The sequence below is a fragment of the Acipenser ruthenus genome, chromosome 37, assembly GCF_902713425.1.
Source record: "Acipenser ruthenus chromosome 37, fAciRut3.2 maternal haplotype, whole genome shotgun sequence".
Lineage (NCBI taxonomy): Eukaryota > Metazoa > Chordata > Actinopteri > Acipenseriformes > Acipenseridae > Acipenser > Acipenser ruthenus.
This window is the reverse complement of record NC_081225.1, coordinates 10,568,233-10,591,321: the sequence shown is the minus strand read 5'-3', so window position 1 is coordinate 10,591,321 and position 23,089 is coordinate 10,568,233. Positions and strand designations below refer to the sequence as shown.

Here is a 23,089-nt window from a genome sequence, read left to right as displayed (position 1 = left end):
AGCCGTGACAGTAGTACAGTACTTCATGTTAGATTTCGGAATGTTTTCAATTTTTGTAAGCAGGTTTCAAGCCTCTTTTGTTCATTCCATAGGGTGATGCAAAACTTCTGGCCATAGCTGAACATTAATAATAATAATAATAAACAATAAATCAATGCCTGTGCTTATTAAAACGTACGGTTAAAGACTTGCATAACGATAGACTGTCCAGCCCTCATCTCTAACTCAAGAGCCATACTGTGGAGATCAATGCGACGTAGAGAGCCATGCATTGGAGCCATGCATTGGAGCCATGCATTGGAGCCATGCATTGGAGCCATGCATTGGAGCCATGCATTGGACAGTCCTGGTCTGACGGAGAATAAAATAATGGGAAGAGTGGCAGCAATCTCAATACCCCTGGGCTCGAGGTGCAAGGTAGCTAAACAAGCCTCTCTACCCAAGACAGGGCAATGCCCTTAGCTACCAGTAGGGCAGAGGGGGAGTAAAGGTCTCTGGCATGTGGCTAGAGTCACTTCAAACTGTCCTGCCTTTCCAGCTGCAAAGTCACTGCTGTCAGTTCTCCAGCGATCCCCCGACTGCGTGTGAGCCGTAGATATTCACACAGGGTGATAGTCAACTGTCCTGCGTGTCTGAAAACCAAGAACATGTTTCAAACTTCCGCTGGGATTTGTAATAAGACCGAGACTAGATCCCACCAACACTGCTCCAGATGCCTAGACAAACGAGACGTCAGATCTCTGCTCTCTCAAGAAGACAAACATGCTGAAATGATTTAGCATTCCGACCGCTGATCCGGCACTCGCAACATGAATCATTTTCTCCCATGTTTTTATAAGAATGTTTATGAGTCTAATTAGCATGCCTCTGCAAGTCTTTACTCGGTCTGCAACTGTCTCAAGAAACAGATGACACACTGCAGGCAATCTGCAAACAAACACTGCAGCTACCGCGGGCCCGCGGAGTCATGCAATTCACCAGGAGATACAAACAAAATAGATTTTTTTTTTGTTTGTCCCCCCACCCACCTGGCCTAGTCTACACACTCCACTCTCAGCTCTGCAGCGCTGGCATTACCAGCACCTTAATAATAATGAGCACTAGTCTAAACACTCCACTCTCAGCTCTGCAGCGCTGTCATTACCAGCACCTTAATAATAATGAGCGCTAGTCTACACACTCCACTCTCAGCTCTGCAGCGCTGTCATTACCAGCACCTTAATAATAATGAGCACTAGTCTAAACACTCCACTCTCAGCTCTGCAGCACTGGCATCACCAGCACCCTAATAATGAATTTTGAAACACTCTTTGAAAACAAGGAGACAGGCTCCTGTGAACCTGCCTGTCCACGGTGAGAAGTAGCTGTGCCTTGCTGGTCTTGATCTTGTTCTGGGCCTCCACGTTGAGCATGTCCGCTGTGCCCTGACCATTAATCTCCAGGATGACATCGCCGGGTCGAAGGTCAGCGACCTCAGCCTTGCTGCCGACATTCACCTGGAAAAGCAGTTACAAAACGGACAGGGTGAAACACGAGCAGCGATTCAAACAAGTCACAATAACTCAGAACCTCAAAAGCACTCAAATCACAGCTCCAAGGGAAAACTTTATTTCCCTCCCCAAGTACAGGGTCTCCAATACTAGAGGGCAGGGGGTGCCATGTTGTGGGTCCATTCAGATGCTGATTAAGGGTTGCCATGGCGATCCACAACAGTAGAGTGTCTTCAAATCAGGACACACCTCAAATGAACAAAAACTAAGAAACTGGTGAGAAAGTCACAGGCAGTATATTGAATTAGAATATATATATAATCCGTCCTTTGCAATCCGAGGCATAACTCATGTCACAGGGACTAGACCGCCTTGTGTATTCGGGGAACAAAGCTGTAGTTTATACACATGGATTCTGTGCAGTCATTAAAGGCGTGCGGGCAGGCATTGCAAATGCAAAGAAATTTGCCAGCCGCCCTACGTTTCCTTCATGTTGCAACGATTTTGCATTCAAGAAACTTAAGTTGAATGACAAGCGAGTCTTTTTTTCAGGTTCTGTTTGCATTTCTAAGCACAGCCCTGTCCTGGGTAGGAGTGCAGTCTGGGCTCTTTCTCTAAGTCCTGACTGCTTGTTAACTTGCCTCAAACTCTCCAGAGGTTCTTGGAAAGCCCTCCTGCCCGGCCCCTCTCTCTACACTCATGAACACCGCTCCGATCTTCCTGTCTCTCAGTGACTTACAACCCAAATAAATACACAACAATGGAGCTGCTCTCAGGCCCCATTACTGCCATCACCCACTTCCTTCAAAAGAGCACCGTTCATTAAAATACACCAGACAGGTCTTCAATAGCAAAGGAAATGAGGCTGAATTCCAGGCAGAAAAACAAAACACAACATGGAACACAGAAAAAAACAACTTAAAACTACTTCAGCACACACACGCACACACACAGTCAAACACACACACGCACACACACACACAGTCACACGCACACAGAGACACACACACACACACACGACCAGCAGCAATCATAACCTCTTCATCTATTCGTTTCAGACATATACTCAGTGTTGAAGTTAGATTTAATTCACATGCTTATATCACTGGGTGAGGTGAACTGGGAATTGGCAAAGCGTGAACGAACTCTTAATGGTCCCATTATGAGAAACGCTCGTGTGTTGGTTTGGCACGGATTAGATATTAACCTTGCGCAGGTGTGAACGAAGCTTGTTAAGACAGGTCACGTCTTCGTGTTTCAGCAGCTCAGTGCGATTCATCTGTTAAAAGGGCGTCTTCTAAGAAGATCAAGCTCCAGGACACTGCGATGTGGGTATGGCATGATGACACGAAAATGTTTTCCACCCCATTATCTTCTTCCTCCACTCCTCAGAGGCATGGTAATTTCAATGTCAAAATTATTACTTATAATAAACAATAACAAAGTTGTGTGTGAAGCTCAAATTTTACACAGTTACGTGTGTTCGTTTTTTAAAAGCTGGAGGCAACCTCAGGTGACCGTTACCTTGGAAACAGCGATGGGCTTCTTAAAGTCCCGCCCTCCAGATATCCTGAAGCCCCAGGGAGACGGGCCAATCAAATTCACTTTCAGCGACATCCCTTATCAACAGGCCGACGCCCACTGCTGTCTGTCTTCAAGGGCAGTCTGGGAACCAGATACCTGCAACACAAAGAAAGCGGTCGGTCCTCGTATCCCAGGCAACAACAGTATCCCAGGCAACAACAGTATCCCAGCGGTTGTATGTAAACAGACAGTACATGAAACCACCTGAAGGCTCTTTAGCCCCCAGGGGGAGTTAAAAACGGTTCCTCCAGCATTCTTCACTGCAGACTCACCAGCTAAAAAAAAATGATCTTGAACACATAATATTATTACTGTTGTTATTATTATAAACAGCTTTGCCATGGTGACACGTTTTCGGATATTGACAGGAAATGTCACGAGGCGAAGCAAACTGGGTGACATCACTGTTGAAATGCCAGCATCTGTGAAAACAGACTTGGCATGAAAAAACGATCGCGGCTGTACAAGGTAACGAAAGTGAAAAAAGACAAATAAAGAAAAGACTGTTTGCACTGGAAGGAGCGAGAAACCTGCTACTGATACAGCAGAATACAAGGGTTTTATTAAAACCAGAGAGAGTAAAACTCGACAGCTCGCTGCCGCACTCTGCCAGCCCAAACTACATTCATATAGACCAGAGAGCCGTGGGGCTGGCAGAGTTCAAAGGTCACACGACTTTGAATGGAACGAGAAAGGCTGTTGCACCACATCCTGCAAAAGGACACGTTTTGAAATGGGTCCTCTGTCCAGGTCCCTCGGCAATTTGTTTCAAGCGTAAGATAATCCCAAGGTGAACAGTTGTTTTTTTATGACTTGTTTTTATTGGTGCCTTGTGTTAGCTGTGCCAGTCACTGCCGGACCACACCTGGGATGCAGGTGTGCCTATCTGAAACAGGCAAGTCTGTTTAATGCACCTGCTATCACCTGAGCATATATAATTATATATATCATTCTTTCTAGATTCATGATGTAGTAAGGGCTCTCAAGAGCTGCTGTTTGGCTCAGAATTTGTACTGGGTTTGGAGGTATTGCTTTTTTATATACAAAGTTAATACTTTGCATGTAAGGTGTAATAGAAACTAAAATGCAATGACAGGTGTTTGGAGTTTTAGCATTTCTAAAATTCAGCCCCCTCTAAGTGTTTAATAGTTAAGGATGTCTCTCGCTTGGGTGAGAGGTCTGTGAAGCCATATTTAAAATAAAGTATCTTTTAGTAAGAGACACCGCGCACGTGGCGATCAGTCAGTTTGGCATGGAAATCACACAGAACATTTCGTCACAGATCTCTGGTATTAAACATCTGGACCTGTAAAAGGCAGCTAGAAGGTTTCTCAAGTGGACGCTTTTTATCTTTGATAGTACTGCAAAACACTGATGCTACAGTTACTGTGAAAGGACCCAGATTCTCAGGAGCACAGTGAAGTCCAGGAAACGAAACACTGCATTCATGAAACATTTACTGATGCCAATCTGCCCAGGCATTCATCCTTAACACCACAAGAATCCTCGGCATCCTTTCATGAATCTCGAAAGAATGCTTCAAAAGAATCTGCAGAATTTCAACGTGGGAGACACCTTAGGCTTGTTAACCTCACCACTGCCCATTAAGGGCGATTAGCAGTTCTTAAAGCTGGTAAGCACTCCCACGCTCGCTCACTGACTCGCACGCACACACACCTCAGCTGCCCAGGTTAGTGCCTTGCCCTGGGTGAGACGAGAGACACAGCCTCGCCGTTATCCCTGCGTGGGCACCACAGCCGCACCGCATTACAGTACAATGGACAATACAGGGAGGTGCAAGGGTGCGTTCACCAGCTCCAGTCTAACCGGATTCAGACCGGAATAGAACACAAACACTCAACCCGACTCTCTGGGAAAAACATCAGCCCATTTTTAGAGAGGAACTATCAGAATGACACAGAAAGGGTCGCAAAATGTTGCCACTGAACTGAAGTCTCTTCTAGTAGTATCTAAAACATTTGTACAGAACCCATCCCTAGCCCAGTATGCTGGCGATTCATCCGAGCTGCCCCCACAGGACATACAGAGCACTACAGAACAGCTGGGGGTTTTTATTCATTTCAAGTTTCCAGGGAGGTATTGAATGGCGATGCACAGGAACACAGATACACGGCTTTGACTTGGTTTTGGCCTGTCTGTCTGGATACTTTTCATGCCAGCACTTTGCCCAAGATTTAAATTCAAGACCACAAACATCCAAGTCTGTAGGTTAACTCATAGGAGCTGTTCATGCTGAACATCAAACCCCCCTGCCCTGTGCGATTACACCCTTCGTTGTGCCTGCGAGTGAATCTAGAAGCTGAACAGAGAAGTAGCACAAGGCCAGCACAAACCCCAGCTCGCATTTCCCAGCAGCAGAGACTCGGCACATCAAAGAGAAAGCGTTGCAATCATGCACAAGGAACCATAAACCATATCCGTTTACTTAACCATGAACCCCCTGCGCGCGTCTCTTCTGTTCATCTAGAGCTCATGAAATGACTGGAAGCAGTGTCACGTTCACATGCGATTCACATACCCGCTGTCTTACATTTCCCTTTGAAACCGCTAGCCTTGCTTTATTTTGTGTTGAAGATTATTTTAATCCCTGTGCTGTAGGTCACCGTTTCAAATGGTCAAGCTTGAAATCACACCACAGGAAGTGATCAAGTTCCAGGAAGTACCACAGCTAGTCCCATTCTAGCCCAGGTATGTTTTTTTCAACCACGCCCCCCGAATCCTTGAACTGAACCATTTATTCCAGCTCTCAGATCGGCTCGTTATTTCTGGAATATGGTTTTTACCATGGGAAAACAGCAATTCGTTTTGGGTGTTTCTTTTTAATGTTTCAGCAGGTAAACTATTTATAAACTCACTTCATATCAAGCCAAGGGAATTCACAGACATTCCTGTCTGCCCCCCCTCTTGTGTCCAAGAATGATCTGCTCAGTTCCTGTATTGTACTGTAATGTGCTGAGCATTGACAGTAGCTAAGAGTGAGGTATTATTTTGAAACAATCTTAATTTACAACCATAGAGGCAGCGCCATTTGCCTCTTGCACTGTTTGCACAGGGACGCTTACGCGCTGATCGGATCTCAGTGTTCTGATGATGGAAGCCTTGCACCGGGCTGAACGCTGAGTGACTCACAGCTGCCTCTGTGCAACGCTGTGCAACGCTGGTATGCAACAGACCTCTCATTATCGCAGGCTCAGTTTTTCATTCCTGGTTCCCTGTTGAACGAGGGGAGTTAGATGTGCTTCAAGGAGCTGTTGTTTTTTTTTCTGTGTTTAGTAGCTTAAGCTAAAGCCTGTTTAATGTCATCTAGAGCAGATTTTTTTTTAAATAGCTGCAGAATTCTGTTTTGCTGGCAAATAGCAGGGCAGTGCAGGGTTTCAGAAAATGTTTGGATATTGAAACGTTCCCCGGAAACCTGTACTGCTTATCACAGCATGAAGAAGTCACACACACACACACACACACACACACACACAGACACGCACAGACACAGAGACACTGAGAAACACACACACACACAGACACACACACGCACACACACACAGAGTGGTTTAAGAACAGTTCACGCAGCTACACATTGCTCTCCTCGTTCTTGATCATTCAAATAAAATACCTCATCGAAGGTAGTTTTAAAAACCCCAGGACTAGGTGCTGGGCTAGTCCTGCCCGTGCCTGTGTGGGTAGAACACATGAGATGTGTGATCATTATTATTATTTGTTTATTTAGCAGACGCCTTTATCCAAGGCAACTTACAGAGACTAGGGTGTGTGAACTATGCATCAGCTGCAGAGTCACTTACAACTACGTCTCACCCGAAAGACGGAGCACAAGGAGGTTAAGTGACTTGCTCAGGGTCACACAATGAGTCAGTGGCTGAGGTGGGATTTGAACTGGGGACCTCCTGCTTACAAGCCCTTTCCTTTAACCACTGGACCACACAGCCCCCTTCATGCCTCCACAGCCATCAGTACTGCCTTGATTTCAATCAGGCCCTTACATGTGCCACTGTTCAATATTGTAACAACTACAACTGCTGTACTGTTGTCTACTATCTCATCCCAGACCTGCGGAAAAGTGGGGTTTGAGCAGGGTCACAAACTCACACTAGACCGTGCTGCACCCACCCCTGGGTTTAAGAACTGCCCTCAATTAAGAAAATTATTTCAAAGACCAGCAGCCAGGTCTTAGAACAATCAGCTCCCTGTTATATGAACCGCTCCTTCTTGTAGCTGCATGAATAACTCCTGTAGGTAAACCTGCAGACTGGGAGGAACTGAGAGTGATTGTATTCCCCCGAACAAGGGGAGCTCTGAACCCCAGCGCTTTATATAAAGTGTGCCCACAGTAAAGACTTAGTGAAGTGATATACTGCATGGTGCAAGCACAGTAAAGCATAGGCAAGCACAGAGAAAGGTAGGTATGAGAAAGCAAACCATGGCTCACTATGGCACTTGCATAATATACAGAGCATCAAAAGAAACTATAACATTTATTTTGGAAAAATTAAGGTATATAAATGATGGACATTGATGAAATGTTTCTGGTTTCTTTTTAATCGCTCGATCATTCATCCTTGACCATGACACGCTTGAGTGACTATGACTAAAGCATATGCACTTAATCACCTAATTAGTGTGACAGTTGATTGGACGCTGGATAGGGAGCGATTTCAGCTGTTGAATTGCAAGCAATTAAAGAAAATCACAGAAAAAAAACAACATGCCACGTCTGTCAAGAGAGCAGCGCCTTCGTGCGATCGGCATGTCGGAGACTGGACTAGGGCAGCGTGCTGTGGCTCGCCGTCTTGGGTGCTCACAGCCAGCGATTTCAAACCTGGCGAGACGGTATAACCAGACACACTCTGTCAATGACAGAGCCACCAACTGGGAGACCAAGAGTCACAACACCTGCCCGAGATCGACAGATCATTCAGCAGCATCTTCGTGATGTCAATTGTTAATCAGCACAATAAAAAGTCACTGCACCTGCTCTGAAACAGAGTTTGTCATTTTCAATCATATCTAGTGAATTTTATCCAAATAGAAGTGATAAGTTTCTTTTGATGCTCAGATATAAGTGATACGTTATTTTTTTGATGCTCAGTATATAACCATTCAAAAAGCATGGAGAAACGACTGTGTTTTTCTAACGCTACGGGAGCTGGTCCCTGGTCGAGTTTAATTTCCTACATTGACAGCTGCATTAAACGCTACATATTAAAAAGGTGTCTCGGGGAAAAAAGTATCCCACGACACACGCATGTCGCGACAGCAGCCAAAGAGAGCGTGGCAATTTTTTTTCACACAGCGCGAACTGAAAATGATACAGTCGCCAAAAGTCTGCGCGTTGTTTTTGCGCGGCACGGTATTAAATTACAATGTAATACAAAACAATGTAACGCGCTATACATTCAGAAACCAGAGTTAAATACCAGGACGCCAGGTGGTGTTTATTGAAGCAGGGAGGACATGCGGAAAGCAGCTGAATGGGTGAAACGGTATTAACGTTATAATCACCGCACCGGAATGACAAGTATTAACCACAATAATACTGCTGGTCAAAGAGCATCAACATTTTCAACGGGCACGGTTTCAGATTTACTGCAGGGCTAGGGTTAAACTGCAAAGTCCATTTCGCCAGGAAAATAAACACGTGCATAGCTTTAAATCTATATAAAAGAGACCAAAAAAGTCAAAAAGTGTCCCGTTTTGACAAAAACTCAAGAGTTCTGACACATGGGTAGAAACTTCACCAAAATATTAGTTCATTAAAATATGATTTCGCCTACACGCATTTGATGTTATTAAAAGAGTAGCCTATATAAAAATATAAATAAATAAACGATTAACTGTCTAACTGCAGTACAAGAAGGCCACAAGTTTTTGCAACTAAAAAAGAAATTCACGTCATGAACGATTTTCTTTTCACGTACAGCTTCCGAATTTCTTCGGGGCAGTTTGAAAATATAGAAAACGGAGGCGAATACAAAAACAGGAGACTTACCAAAAAACCGGGAGGTATCGTGCTCTCCTTTCCACAAGTACAATAAACCCGTCTTAAATGACAGAGAGACCAGGGTTGCACAGTTATACAGCTCGACACACCTGAGCGGCGCTCCCGGACCAGCGCCTGCGGCTTCTGAATAGCAGCGGGACAGTTGGCATCCGCTGTTGCGCTTTCTAAAAAAAAGTTGTTTTTTTTCTGGCTTCAAAAAAAACCTGTCACACCCAGTCGCTGGTGTTTTAGATACGTGTTCCCTGTGACCGTGCTGTTGCAGTCTGAAATAAGTTATTCACCAACGTTCATAGTTTTGTTTCCTGTGGTAACCGAGTTAAAGAGAGAGAGAGACGCGTACAGGCATCGGGGGTTAATGGAGTGTGCGAATAAAATAAAAAGAGATGAGATCGCTAACTTGTGCCACGTGTTAATCAAAATACAAAAGTTCTTGTGCTTCTTCAGCAGGGTGGAGTGGGTGAGTCCGGGGGGGTGATTTAATTGAGATGTGAGGCTGCATTTAAATTACACGGATTGGAAAGAACTGTGAGGTGGCGAGTGTGTAACCAGCGCCATCTGCTGGTACAACGCATGTACTGCACCTATGCCCTTGAGACACATTTCAAACTACTGTATTACTGAGGAAATCGTGTTTTATTTTTTCAACGGAAATGTATTGCTTTTAAAATAAACTGTATGATGACTTTAGCATTGCTACCATTGTCTTCTACAGCAAATGATTTGATTTGTTACAAGGAAACAGCAGTAACTTTTAATCTACACCGTTGTATTGAAGAACTACATTTCCCATCAAAGCAAGCAAAAACGACGAGACCCCGATGACTCTATCAGGCTACTGAAAGGACTATGAACAATTATTGCAAGGTGCGGTCTAGCAATCTTTTGCAATGGTTTACTATGTAGCACGTTACTGTGGTGCTGAGTTCTTTCAGATACAGACAGAATCGTACAGGGAGCTGGACAATACAAGCTGGTGTCCACTACATAGCCTTCAGCAGCCTTGAATGGGTACAAAATTCAGCTTGTAGCTTAGAAATTTCAGATGGCTGCATCTCATTAACATCAGGGTCTAGTGCTGTATATTATAAAGACATTTCAGAGGGCTGGATCTCATCAATATCAGGGTCTAGTGCTATATATTATAAAGACATTTCAGAGGGCTGGATCTCATCAATATCAGGGTCTAGCGCTGTATATTATAAAGACATTTCAGAGGGCTGGATCGCATCAATATCAGGGTCTAGTGCTGTATATTATAAAGACATTTCAGAGGGCTGGATCGCATCAATATCAGGGTCTAGTGCTATATATTATAAAGACATTTCAGAGGGCTGGATCGCATCAATATCAGGGTCTAGTGCTGTGTATTATAAAGACATTTCAGAGGGCTGGATCGCATCAATATCAGGGTCTAGTGCTATATATTATAAAGACATTTCAGAGGGCTGGCTCTCATCAATATCAGGGTCTAGTGCTATATATTATAAAGACATTTCAGAGGGCTGGATCGCATCAATATCAGGGTCTAGTGCTGTATATTATAAAGACATTTCAGATGGCATTATCACATCAGTATTAGGGTCTAGTGCTATATATTATAAAGACATTTCAGAGGGCTGGATCGCATCAATATCAGGGTCTAGTGCTATATATTATAAAGACATTTCAGAGGGCTGGATTGCATCAATATCAGGGTCTAGTGCTATATATTATAAAGACATTTCAGAGGGCTGGATCACATCAATATCAGGGTCTAGCGCTATATATTATAAAGACATTTTAGAGGGCTGGATCGCATCAATATCAGGGTCTAGTGTTATATATTATAAAGACATTTCAGAGGGCTGGATCTCATCGATATCAGGGTCTAGTGCTGTATAGTATAAAGACATTTCAGAGGGCTGGATCACATCAATATCAGGGTCTAGTGCTGTATATTATAAAGACATTTCAGAGGGCTGGATTGCATCAATATCAGGGTCTAGTGATGTGTATTATAAAGACATTTCAGAGGGCTGGATCGCATCAATATCAGGGTCTAGCGCTGTATAGTATAAAGACATTTCAGAGGGCTGGATTGCATCAATATCAGGGTCTAGCGCTGTATAGTATAAAGACATTTTAGTGCTGGATCGCATCAATATCAGGGTCTAGTGCTGTATATTATATCTAATAGATTATTGCCGAAGTCTTAGTAGTAAGTTAAGTGCCCCCTAGTGGTGAATCAGAGGGAGTCCCTCTTTCTGGTTCGTTTGAAACCAATTCCCAGTCCATCGAAAAACATTTGATCACAGTAAAGAAAAAAAAAACATACAGGAGAGGGACAAAAACATGGAAACACCTGCCATCTGTAGCACACACTTGTGCCCCTCACATGACTTATGTCATTCCTGACACATACTGTGCGATATATAAAATTTCTGTACTTTTTTAAAAGTGTAAGGATGTCATTTTTGTCCGTCACTTTTCCTTTACGAGAGCTGGGTGCATGTTTGGGCGCCGCCATGCCTGCATTCTGTCCCGTGTTGGAAGTGATCCAGTGGAAACGCATTCAGGTGTGCACCTGCCTCCTTGAACCGGCTTCATCGGAATTAGGCAGTGATGGACCGATAACGTCACCCCGCTCCCGTTACCACGGAAACGGTAAACCAAGTGCGTCAATACTGGTTTCCTGACGCTCGCCCCGGAGCCCAGAGCAATGCGCTTTCTAAAGAGTATCACCCCTCCCTTTAAATGTTTTAGAAATGATTCATTATCGTTTTCACCGACTGAAAGATTCACTTATAAAACAGCCTCCCTCCAGTACTGTACAGCTCTGGCCAAACGTTTTAGAATTTTAGGATTGAGACATCATTAAAAAAACATATTTTTGCTCTTTTATTTAACATCATGTACATCAGTCATGGCCCCCCCAATTATTTTTTGTTCTGGGCTAAATAAAGCCAGTTTCTTGAAGCTATTTTCACAGCTCATTCCTTCAATCCCAGGGATTAGTCTGAGGACCCTTTGTTGGACTCTCTCCGAGGTAGTGTTTGCCAGACTGTCCTTTTCTTTAGAGACATTTCTACACCATGTTCTAATCAGGGATACATTTGCATTTATTTATTAGCCATCGAAACATGTGAGCACAGCACCTCGTGTACAAGTGAAATACATTGCAGGAGAATAATAAAACCCATCTTCCCTTCCTGTGTGATCTATACCTGCCTGGCCACTTCATTAGGACCTGTCTGCACCCGATTGGAGTGGGCACCGCCCTGGTGTGGGACGTGTTCTCCCGCTATACCCTGGGTCCCGCCCTTACCCCGAAAGCCAAACCAATAGTTTACTTAAGCATCACTCTGCAGGGCAAGCCTAGAGCACAATGCCATTCCCTGATGGCAAATTGGAAGACTACCATGCACCAATCCGCCATGCCAGAACTGTGCGAGATACCTCCCGACACCTTGTGGCGTCTATGCCATGCTGTGCCATGCCATGCCAAGGCTGTGATCAGGGCAAATGGTGGCCCAACTCAAGATGAGGCACCGGTCCTAACAAAGTGGCTACACAGAGTATATATAATTAACCATGCAGAATAAAGGCTGTTGCACAGTGTTATATAGCCCTTCTAAAAGTTTACTGCAGTAAATTTGCACAGTAATTTATCAGTTTACCAACACTTTCCCAGGGTTTGCAATGTTTATATATATATATATATATATATATATATATATATATATATATATATATATATATATATATATATATATATATATATATATATATATATATATATATGCTGTGCAATGCTTACCTACCCCACACCTTGTTTTCACTTTTATAAGAGAGGATCCTGATTTTAGTATTATTATTATTATTTGTTTATTTAGCAGACGTCTTTATCCAAGGCGACTTACAGAGACTAGGGTGTGTGAACTATGCATCAGCTGCAGAGTCACTTACAATTACGTCTCACCCGAAAGCACAAGGAGGTTAAGTGACTTGCTCAGGGTCACACAATGAGTCAGTGGCTGAGCTGGGATTTGAACCGGGGACCTCCTGGTTACAAGCCCCTTTTCTTTAACCACTGGACCACACAGCCTCCTAGAAGCAACCTCCAAAATACAAACCCGACAGTCAAGGAAAGCATTGCTGTCCTTTAATTTTACATTGTGTTCGTTGTGTTCTCTATTAATATCAAGTACAAATAAAAACACAGTTTCAATGCGGTGATATGAACATCCGCCACGGTTTAGATTATTAAAATAGATCTCATAATAACATCATTATCACAATAATACAATGCAATAAGGCCGCTGCATAATTAAGGACACTTGGTTTTTTATTTTTTTTTCAGTCCCAATTTCCATCCTATTGCTGTCACTGTTTAAACACCCTCAATATTAAGGCTGCCCCTGTATTCAGTATTAAGGCCAAAAAGTTCTAAAGAATGACTATACTGAATGATCATGATGTAATCACTTAGAATAAGAACTCTTAGAAACTACAACAGCAAATTAGGAAAGATTACACAGAACTAAAATAAATAACATCTCAGTGAAATTCTTTGACAAATGTTTTTGACTTCAGTAGTAAGACCACCCCCCCACCCCCCACCCCACCGGATAAGGCCACATTTGATTGGCCGCTTGACCCCGCCCTAACGGAGTTTTCACTGCACTGGGTAACGGCTATTTGTCATTGCTAAATAAATGAAGCAATGCTTTTTGGAAAGGAATGCTCGGATAGTCTTTCAGTGACTCACAGGTCAAGCTTCATGCATCTCAAGGCCCTCGTACTTTCAGAATTGTTGCACCACACCAGCAGCTTCTGAGATTGTGCAGTTGTTTTGCAGTAGCATAGCTGGGTGGAAAGGGAAAGCTAGGCTCTTCTACTCTCTGAACAGCCTCCCTCTGCTCTGTGCTGGCAGAGCAGAGAAAGAAAGTGAAAGTGAAAGGGAGGCTCTTATAGTCCCTGAACAGCCTACTCTGCTCTGTGCTGGTGGAGCAGAGAAAGAGAAAGGGAGGCTCTTCTACTCTCTGAACAGCCTCCCTCTGCTCTGTGCTGGTGGAGCAGAGAAAGAGAAAGGGAGGCTCTTCTACTCTCTGAACAGCCTCCCTCTGCTCTGTGCTGGTGGAGTAGTGAAAGAGAAAGGGAGGCTCTTCTACTCTCTGAACAGCCTCCCTCTGCTCTGTGCTGGTGGATAACTGCACAGTAACTGGATAATGAAAATGGCACCACCCCTAATGAAAGGCAGGACCCTTTTTAAGCTTTTAAAACACAGCCAACACGCATTTCATTCAGTTCAGTTTATCCAAAACCTTCTCGCAATACAGGATTCGAAAGCGTGCTCCCAATCCACCAGTTCCGATTGGCTCGTCTCAGAGCCCGCCCAACAGACTCGACCACTGTGACCAATCAAGAGCAGGCAGTCCCAGTGGGCAGAAATGAAGGGATGGTCAATGGCAAGGGTCATTCAACGGTCCTGACCTGCAAGCGACACTGGCAGAAAGTACAGCGAAAAAACCTACTTCAATGCATCAAAGGGAATCTCACACACAAGCCACACTGCTGGTAATCCACTGCAGTCCCACGGTCTGGTAGAGAATCAAAGCAGAAGAAGGGTTTGAAATAATCCATGTGCTTGAACAGCAAAGACAGCCATGACTCTTACACCAAGCCCCCCATGCTGGGTTTGGGGGGAATGTAGTTTACCGCTCCAGATCTCCAAGGAATTCCGTAATAAAGGCAAAAACATTCCCATCAAAGACTCCAGCACGAGAGCTCTCCCTGTACCACACCACAGCGATGCTCTGGTCAATACGGTAGGTGCAGATTAACCAGCACAGAGTCCCCACACCCTTGCTGATGTAGTAGAGCCCTGTTAGTATGGTGCTTCTATATACAATGCTGGGGAGCTGGATCACATCCAGTAGCAAGGCTTGTATTTGTTAAGACGGCTGGTTTGGTGGCTGGCTGTTCCAAGGAGTTTGTGGAGGGGGGGGGTCGTATGTAATCGGGAATGGTAGAATGGCCGGTCCTCTTTATCCAGGTGCTTGTCCAGGTTTGGAGGTTCGGGGGGGGGTAGTGTAGGTGCCAGGGCTCCAGGGTGGTGTCGTGCCCGCGTGTCCTCAGACGGGCGCCACGTAGTTTCCTGGGAACGTCCCGAAGGCGCGAGTTCTTTCGGAAGCCCCTAGCAAAGAAAAAAAAAAAAACACACACACACAAAGAGCAATGATTTTATATCTTCAGAGCTGAAAATTCAGAACTGGATTTTTGGGAACGAGGATAGAATTGTTTATATAGCAGTGAAGTGAATCTCCTGGTTATTCTAGTTATTAGTTATTTATTCTAGTAATTTCTTTGTTTCCAAAAGTACTCTTGTAGAGTTTTGACATGTTACCAGTGTATTAATCTCTTTTAACATTTTTTTTTTACCAGTGAAGATTTTTGTTACAATACACAGTCAGCAAGCGCACACACACTGACTCGCTGACACAGAGACTCGCTGACATGCGCACACACACACACACACACACACACACACACACAGACAAATCGACACAGAGAGTCACTGACACACACAGACAGACAGACAAATTGACACAGTCACTGACACACAGACAGACAGACAAATTGACACAGAGTCACTGACACACACAGACAGACAGACAAATTGACACAGTCACTGACACACACACACACACAGACAAAACGACACAGAGACTCACTGACACAGACAGACTCCTTAACACCCACACCCACACACACACACACACACAGACTCCCTGACACACACAGTCTCACGGACACAGTCTCCCTGACACACACACACACAGACTCCCTGATCACACACACACACACACACCCACACACACACACACACACACACCCACACACACACACACACACACACACACACACACACACACACACACACACACACACACACACACAGTGCTGCTCTTACCTACAAACCAGCCGTCATCGCACATCTCCATCACCTGCACGATGTCCCCCTCCTGCAGCTCCAGCTCATCGCTGTTCTGAGGAGCGTAGTTATAAACAGCTCTGTACCTGCAACACAGCGGGACAGGCAAGACCTTTAACAGGGCGTCTGCGAGAATCGCCTGATAAAACACAAAGCACTCCCGTATTAACAGGGCGTCTGCGAGAATCGCCTGATAAAACACAAAGCACTCCCGTATTAACAGGGCGTCTGCGAGAATCGCCTGATAAAACACAAAGCACTCCCGTATTAACAGGGCGTCTGTGAGAATCGCCTGATAAAACACAAAGCACTCCCGTATTAACAGGGCGTCTGCGAGAATCGCCTGATAAAACACAAAGCACTCCCGTATTAACAGGGCGTCTGCGAGAATCGCCTGATAAAACACAAAGCACTCCCGTATTAACAGGGCGTCTGTGAGAATCGCCTGATAAAACACAAAGCACTCCCGTATTAACAGGGCGTCTGCGAGAATCGCCTGATAAAACACAAAGCACTCCCGTATTAACAGGGCGTCTGTGAGACTCGCCTGATAAAACACAAAGCACTCCCGTATTAACAGGGCGTCTGCGAGAATCGCCTGATAAAACACAAAGCACTCCCGTATTAACAGGGCGTCTGTGAGAATCGCCTGATAAAACACAAAGCACTCCCGTATTAACAGGGCGTCTGAGAATCGCCTGATAAAACACAAAGCACTCCCGTATTAACAGGGCGTCTGTGAGAATCGCCTGATAAAACACAAAGCACTCCCGTATTAACAGGGCGTCTGCGAGAATCGCCTGATAAAACACAAAGCACTCCCGTATTAACAGGGCGTCTGTGAGAATCGCCTGATAAAACACAACACTCACAGCATCAGCCGGGAATGTGTCGCGTCGTTGTGATTGGCCAATGTCAGTGGAGGGGGCGTGGTCTTGTTATTCCTGGACTGGAGAGTGTTTAAGGAAACCCCTTCCTAGAAAGACAAAACAAACACATCAAAAAATTATATATATAGAGAGATAGATAGATAGACACATTTTTAATTATTTTTGTATCTTGCTTCGTAATAACTTGCTCAGAAGATGTTGCTAAACATTTTGGTAATACTAAAATTAAACTTTGACAATTGTCGAAAAATGTTGCTTTTTTTTTACAGTATTAAGACATTTTTTACAGAAATCCCCAGGTCTTATATTATTATTTATTTCTTAGCAGACGCCCTTATCCAGGGTGACTTACAATTGTTACAAGATATCGCATTATTTTTTACATACAACTACCCATTTATACAGTTGGGTTTTTACTGGAGCAATCTAGGTAAAGTACCTTGCTCAAGGGTACAGCAGCAGTGTCCCCCCCACCTGGGATTGAACCCACGACCCTCCGGTCAAGAGCCCAGAGCCCTAACCACTACTCCACACTGCTGCCCCATAAAAGCTGTAGGTCAGTATTTACTGATTTTCACCAAGTGTGGCCCAAGTCAGGCACGTGACAAGAAAATCCAGGGCTTCACCATTGGCAGAACGGTAGTTTCGTTCCATTTAAACACACTATACAGCACTTCATGGTTAACTTCACCAGCTCCACATGGTCTGCAGTCATATAAAACACAGTAAACGTCCTTGTCTGCAGCACTCACCTGGGGTGACTGGAGTGGCCTGCTATTGGTCAGGGGTGCTGGTGCCTGCTTCTCGGGTGGGGAGTGGTCTGGAGTAGTTGTGGGCAGGGGGTCAGGTCGACGATGGGAGGCGGTCTGCCCAAAAGGGGCTGGAGCAGTCCACTGGGGGGAGGGGCCAGGCTTGTGATTGGATAGAAATGCTGGAGACTCCGCCTGCCCGTTTTCAGGGGGGAGGCTTGTCCATTGGGAGTAGGAGGAGACAGGCTTGTGATTGGACGGAGCGGGCGCTTGCCGCTGCGACTGGGCGGATCCTGGAGAGGATTGCCCAGCCCGCTGGGAGGGGCTGTGCTGTGTGGGGGCGGGGCTGAAGGAAGGAGATCGGGGGGAGGCAGGGGCTAGCTTGAGCCTGGGGGAGAGAGGAGAGGAGGGGGAGAGGGGGGAAGGACACCTGGGGGAGGTCTGGGAGAGACAGGCTGTGGATGAAGGGTGCAGCCGGGAGGGAGAGAGAAGAGGCTCCATGTGGCTCCAGGGCTTTGCTGGGGGGTCTGGTGACCGGGGAGGCTGGGAGGGGCTGAGGGGGGCTTGGCGGCCTGCCTTGGGGGATGCTGGGTACTCGTCACATGACTTGGTGCGGGGCATCTTGACCACCTGGACGTAGCTGGCCGGGAAGATGCCCTGCCGAGCCGTGCCCGAGATCTTCCCCTCCAGCCAGTTCTCATCCACTCTGCGGGACAGGCAGATCCGCTCGCCCTGGGACAGAGAGAGGAGGAGGGTTAACCCTTACCGCTGCCACTATGGGTGGATGAAACAGAGCGGTCTCTCTCGGAGCAGGTTTATATTAAAAGGTACTTCACCAACACTCCATCAATTCCATTCAATGTTATAGCAAGCATCTACTTTCATTTAAAAAGATCTGCAGCTACATTAATTACACGCAGGAAATCACACTTCCCAGGGTAGTGTCTGTGTCTGGCTGAAAGCATATCAGAGGAAGAGGAGGAGGAGGAGGAAGAGCTGGAGGAGGAGGAGGAGGGTTGGGTAATGACAGAAAAGGAGCTGTGGAAGTTGAAATGACCCAGGACACAGATGTTTTAAAATAAAAGTAATAAATCTCTGCATCTCCAGGGCCTCTCTGCGCCCTCACCTTGCGGAAGGACAGCTCCACTGGCAGGTCCCCCTGATAGGTGAACAGGGCCAGGGCCTCCCCGTGCTCCAGCACCTGCACCGTGGGCGTCTTGATTGGGGTGGGCTTCTCGCTCGGGGGGATGATCTGGGAGGGAAAGTATTTTTTTAAAGGCAATACCATTAACGGCCACTAGAGGGCACCCTACTCTTAACATTGGTAAATTGACACCAGTTTTTTTTTTTTTTTTTTTTTTAATCATCATCTTTCAGGTATTACGGTTTTTTCAATTCCTTTTTTTACTACTGTACCACACTCGCATGCATGCCTTCTTCAGGGGACAGAGAAAGTGTCGGGGTAAAATGACCCCTAAAACACATGGTGCTGAAAATACCATTCCAAATCATACATTTAAAAATAATGCGTGCCTCTTTCACGTAGGAAAGAGTGACGGTTATACAAATCAGCTAAGAATTATTTTACTAGCTCTGTGAACACACTGATCAGTATTATTATTATTATTAATCAAAGCGATTGATTATGTGAGCTTACACACTGATTGGGACGCATGGATGGATTTGTACACGTGACCCACCTCCACATAACTGGTTGGGAAGATGCCCGTTCTCCCATGATGCTCTCCTTCGTACCAGTTGGCGTCCACCTGCCTGTGGATGTACACGACGTCCCCCTTCTGCAGGGTCAGCTCTCTGAGGGGCAAAGGGGCAAAGGTTACACCGACAGGCCCGGCCAATCACACTTTTACAAGCCAATGCAAGCATCCAAGCGGTTTTTTTTTGTTTTTTTTTGTTCAAAGCGATACCAAACCAGCCAATTAGTCAGTATTTTAAATCTGAGCTCAAAACATCTCTTATTTGATCCTGTCCTGGTCCTATCGCTAGTGACTAGTTTGGAGCTTGTTTGGCTTGCTGTGTATTTTTGTAAAGCGCCCTGGCAATACCTGCATGTGAAGGATGCTAAATAAATTAAATTGGCATGGCATGGCATGGCATGGCCTGGTATGGTCTGGTATGGTCTGGTATGGCTAAGACAGCTTTAGGGAATAACTCAGAAACACTCACAACAACTGTAAACATCATTAAAAAAAAATAGTTCATAAATATATACATAAATAAACTCAAAGCACAAATGTTAAAGGATCACTTTACTCACTTTGGAGCCTGGGCTTGAAAATCAAACTTGGCGTGGGCTGCTTTCATCTGCACAGAAAATCAAAGTGAGTGGATTCTATTACAAAATCACATATTAACAATGCAGGAGTCGTCCTGCTGCACGACTGTAATAAATCACATATTAACAATGCAGGCGTCGTCCTGCTGCACGACTGTAATAAATCACATATTAACAATGCAGGAGTCGTCCTGCTGCACGACTGTAATAAATCACATATTAACAATGCAGGAGTCGTCCTGCTGCACGACTGTAATAAATCACATATTAACAATGCAGGAGTCGTCCTGCTGCACGACTGTAATAAATCACATATTAACAATGCAGGAGTCAGCATGCTGTACTGCGTTTATTTTTAAAATGCTACCAAGGTCTAAAAGAGACAATTATAAAACTAAAAAAAAACCTAACATCGATCCCCTCCAGAATCCACAAGGAAACCTACCTCAAGGACTTTATGGTTTGAAAATAATTCTAAGGAATACTGGAATCGGGATTCCTGGCAGTACTGTCAATACGGTCTCCTGTAGCTGTAGATCACACCCGTTTCTAAGGAGGCTGTGTGGTCCAGTGGTTAAAGAAAAGGGCTTGTAACCAGGAGGTCCCCGGTTCAAATCCCACCTCAGCCACGGACTCATTGTGTGATCCTGAGCAAGTCACTTAACCTCCTTGTGTTGCGTCTTTCGGGTGAGACGTAGTTGTAAGTGACTCTGCAGCTGATGCATAGTTTACACACCCTAGTCTCTGTAAGTCACCTTGGATAAAGGCGTCAGCTAAATAAACAAACAACAAAGAATCTATAGATTTGTAGAAGCGATAGCTCTAACCCTACAGCGCTGCCCCTAGCGGACAGGGTGGCACCCGAGACTCTGCAGGACCTCACCTTCTTCTCCGCTCGTCTGGGAGGGAGCTCCATGGTTTCACTGCGGGACTCGGGAAACTCACTCCTGCCGTGCGTGGGGCTAGCTCCTCCCCTTCTCGCGCTCCGTGGGCTCAAGTGCGGGTGATTGACAGACGACAGGCCACACCCCTTTGCAGCTGGATGGTTCGAGGTCAGAGAGCTGGAAGAGAAACAGGGCTGCGTCAAAAGCTGCGCGCGAACTTTCTATATGAAATATGAAAGTGAACTCCTGGTATCGGACATGTAAAACAAGGGAACAAAAACGCCATAGAAAAGGCATGGAATAAGCACAATATCAGCACAAGCACAAGCGGACCCCTTTAAGAGTCTCGTCTAACAGAGCTCACACAATCCCCGTCACGGCAACAGAGCGGTTTGCCATTCACCACTCTCCGTTCCTGTGCCAAGCTGTGCCAGCGCTTTGACGTTCCCCTGCTATGGGATTTGTGTGTTGAACTGCTGTAGTCATACAGCCCTGCAACACAGTTATAGGAGGCTGTGTGGTCCAGTGGTTAAAGAAAAGGGCTTGTAACCAGGAGGTCCCCTGTTCAAATCCCACCTCAGCCACTGACTCACTGTGTGACCCTGAGCAAGTCACTTAACCTCCTTGTGCTCCGTCTTTCGGGTGAGATGTAATTGTAAATGACTCTGCAGCTGATGCATAGTTCACACACCCTAGTCTCTGTAAGTCACCTTGGATAAAGGCGTTTGCTAAATAAACAAATAATAATAATAATAATAATAATAATAATAATAATAATAATAATAATAATAATAATAATAATAATAAGCCCCTACATGGGCTGAGGAGCTGCTGAAACCCTTTCTCGGGAGATATAATCTAAGGTCTTGTTTACTTTGGTTTCCCGGAATGGTTGAAAAGCAACGAGCGCCAAGAGTCTTGAGCTAACATTAACGTTGGAGTGGAGGAATGCAGGAAAGCAGCCAACAGCTCAAAGATTAACTTTTGTAATAATTCTTAAAAGGTGCACCAGATGGGCTGTGGGGCTCTCCAGCTGCAGCTCATCCTCATTCGGATTGTTGCTGCCACAAAAACATGCCGGGGTCCGACAGCCTAGCACAACTACATCGAGTCTGTCAAACCCTGGTATGCAGAGTTTGAGGAAATGCATTTGTTATTTTCAAAAGCAGACAGAGCTTAACAGCAGTACAAAAATAATTGAAAATGATTTTTATTAAAACAGTCGCCCGTCTCTGCTTTCTCAAAACTGATTCACGACGGGACGCAGAGAGATGCCAACGGCCAGCCTCCACGGGAGTGAGATTTGAAAAAAATAAAGAAATGAGGCTTGGGATTACTCCACTAAAACATCATTACCTTTCCTTTAGGAGCGAGGCTGCTAAATTCTACGCCATGAAAAAAAATAAATAAATAAGTCTCACTCCTAACAAACCCAAAACTTAAAGGGATGCTTCATGTATCTGCGTTGTCGAGATATTTAATTTCTTACTGTATCTGTTTAATATCATGTTAAAGGGTCTATTTTAATGATCTTATTACTGCCACCCTAACATTTATAAACTAGATCCCCCCATTTTACTGTATTTGCATTATATGTAGTAATATTAATAAATGGACCAGTTAATCACTCCCAGCTGGATTAACACAGTTAAAGAGCAGTGGTATTAAGATCCGCCACAGTTTAGATCATTAAAATAGACCCGGTGTGTGTTCTGTATAAGCCTCTATTGTCGTGTCTGCTAAGAACATGTTCTGCCATGCCTGAAAACTATTCCAGCAAAACACGCTTCTGAAAAGACTCCCCGAGGCTGATCGTGGGGGAGCGAGGTGGGTGAAGCTTATCAGTGAGCACTGGAGCCCCTAGGAGAAGCTATGAGGATTTAAAACCTCCCTATCCCTCTCCCTCTCATCCTCGGGGCAGACAGTCAGAAGGATCTCAGTCTCGATGTACAGACATTCCCAGCAGGAAACAGCCACACTGCAGCGTGTGCTTTTCCGACTAAAGTGCACCTTCAGAAACCTGCCTGAGCCACTTCAGCACAGTCCACAAGGATGTCGGAGATCATCTATCAGGCTCACACCAACACACACTGCCAATAGGCATCTAATTCCACAGCAGACCCCCTGCGCAGTCCCAAGAGGCAGTGTTGAGCATTCCTAGCATTCTCCAGGCTTGTTACACACCTTGT

The 23,089-nt window shown here is 45.1% G+C and overlaps 2 protein-coding genes across 8 annotated transcripts in view; both read right to left on the bottom strand.

Moving 5' to 3' along the window:
* Positions 1-9,581, bottom strand: part of LOC117966491 (PDZ and LIM domain protein 2-like) — a 29,729-nt gene extending 20,148 nt beyond the window's left edge. For 2 of the 3 annotated variants that reach the window (XM_059008569.1, XM_059008570.1), the window contains exons 1-3: positions 9,097-9,581; positions 3,015-3,170; positions 1,345-1,496 (exon numbers count right to left, since the gene is read on the bottom strand). In XM_059008569.1, the coding sequence (XP_058864552.1) occupies positions 1,345-1,496; positions 3,015-3,107 (245 nt within the window). In that variant the 5' untranslated portion in view covers positions 3,108-3,170; positions 9,097-9,581. The remainder of the gene's footprint in view (positions 1-1,344; positions 1,497-3,014; positions 3,171-9,096) is intronic. The other variant, XM_059008571.1, reaches the window with a different exon arrangement.
* Positions 9,582-11,972: 2,391 nt separating this feature from the next.
* LOC117966423 (vinexin-like) overlaps positions 11,973-23,089 on the bottom strand; it is a 35,651-nt gene continuing 24,534 nt past the window's right edge. For all 5 annotated transcript variants that reach the window (XM_059008452.1, XM_034912420.2, XM_059008450.1 and 2 more), the window contains 8 exons: positions 20,900-21,077; positions 19,999-20,045; positions 19,421-19,535; positions 18,847-18,972; positions 17,724-18,452; positions 16,954-17,057; positions 16,061-16,167; positions 11,973-15,283 (listed from right to left, as the gene is read on the bottom strand). In XM_059008452.1, the coding sequence (XP_058864435.1) occupies positions 15,222-15,283; positions 16,061-16,167; positions 16,954-17,057; positions 17,724-18,452; positions 18,847-18,972; positions 19,421-19,535; positions 19,999-20,045; positions 20,900-21,077 (1,468 nt within the window). In that variant the 3' untranslated portion in view covers positions 11,973-15,221. The remainder of the gene's footprint in view (positions 15,284-16,060; positions 16,168-16,953; positions 17,058-17,723; positions 18,453-18,846; positions 18,973-19,420; positions 19,536-19,998; positions 20,046-20,899; positions 21,078-23,089) is intronic.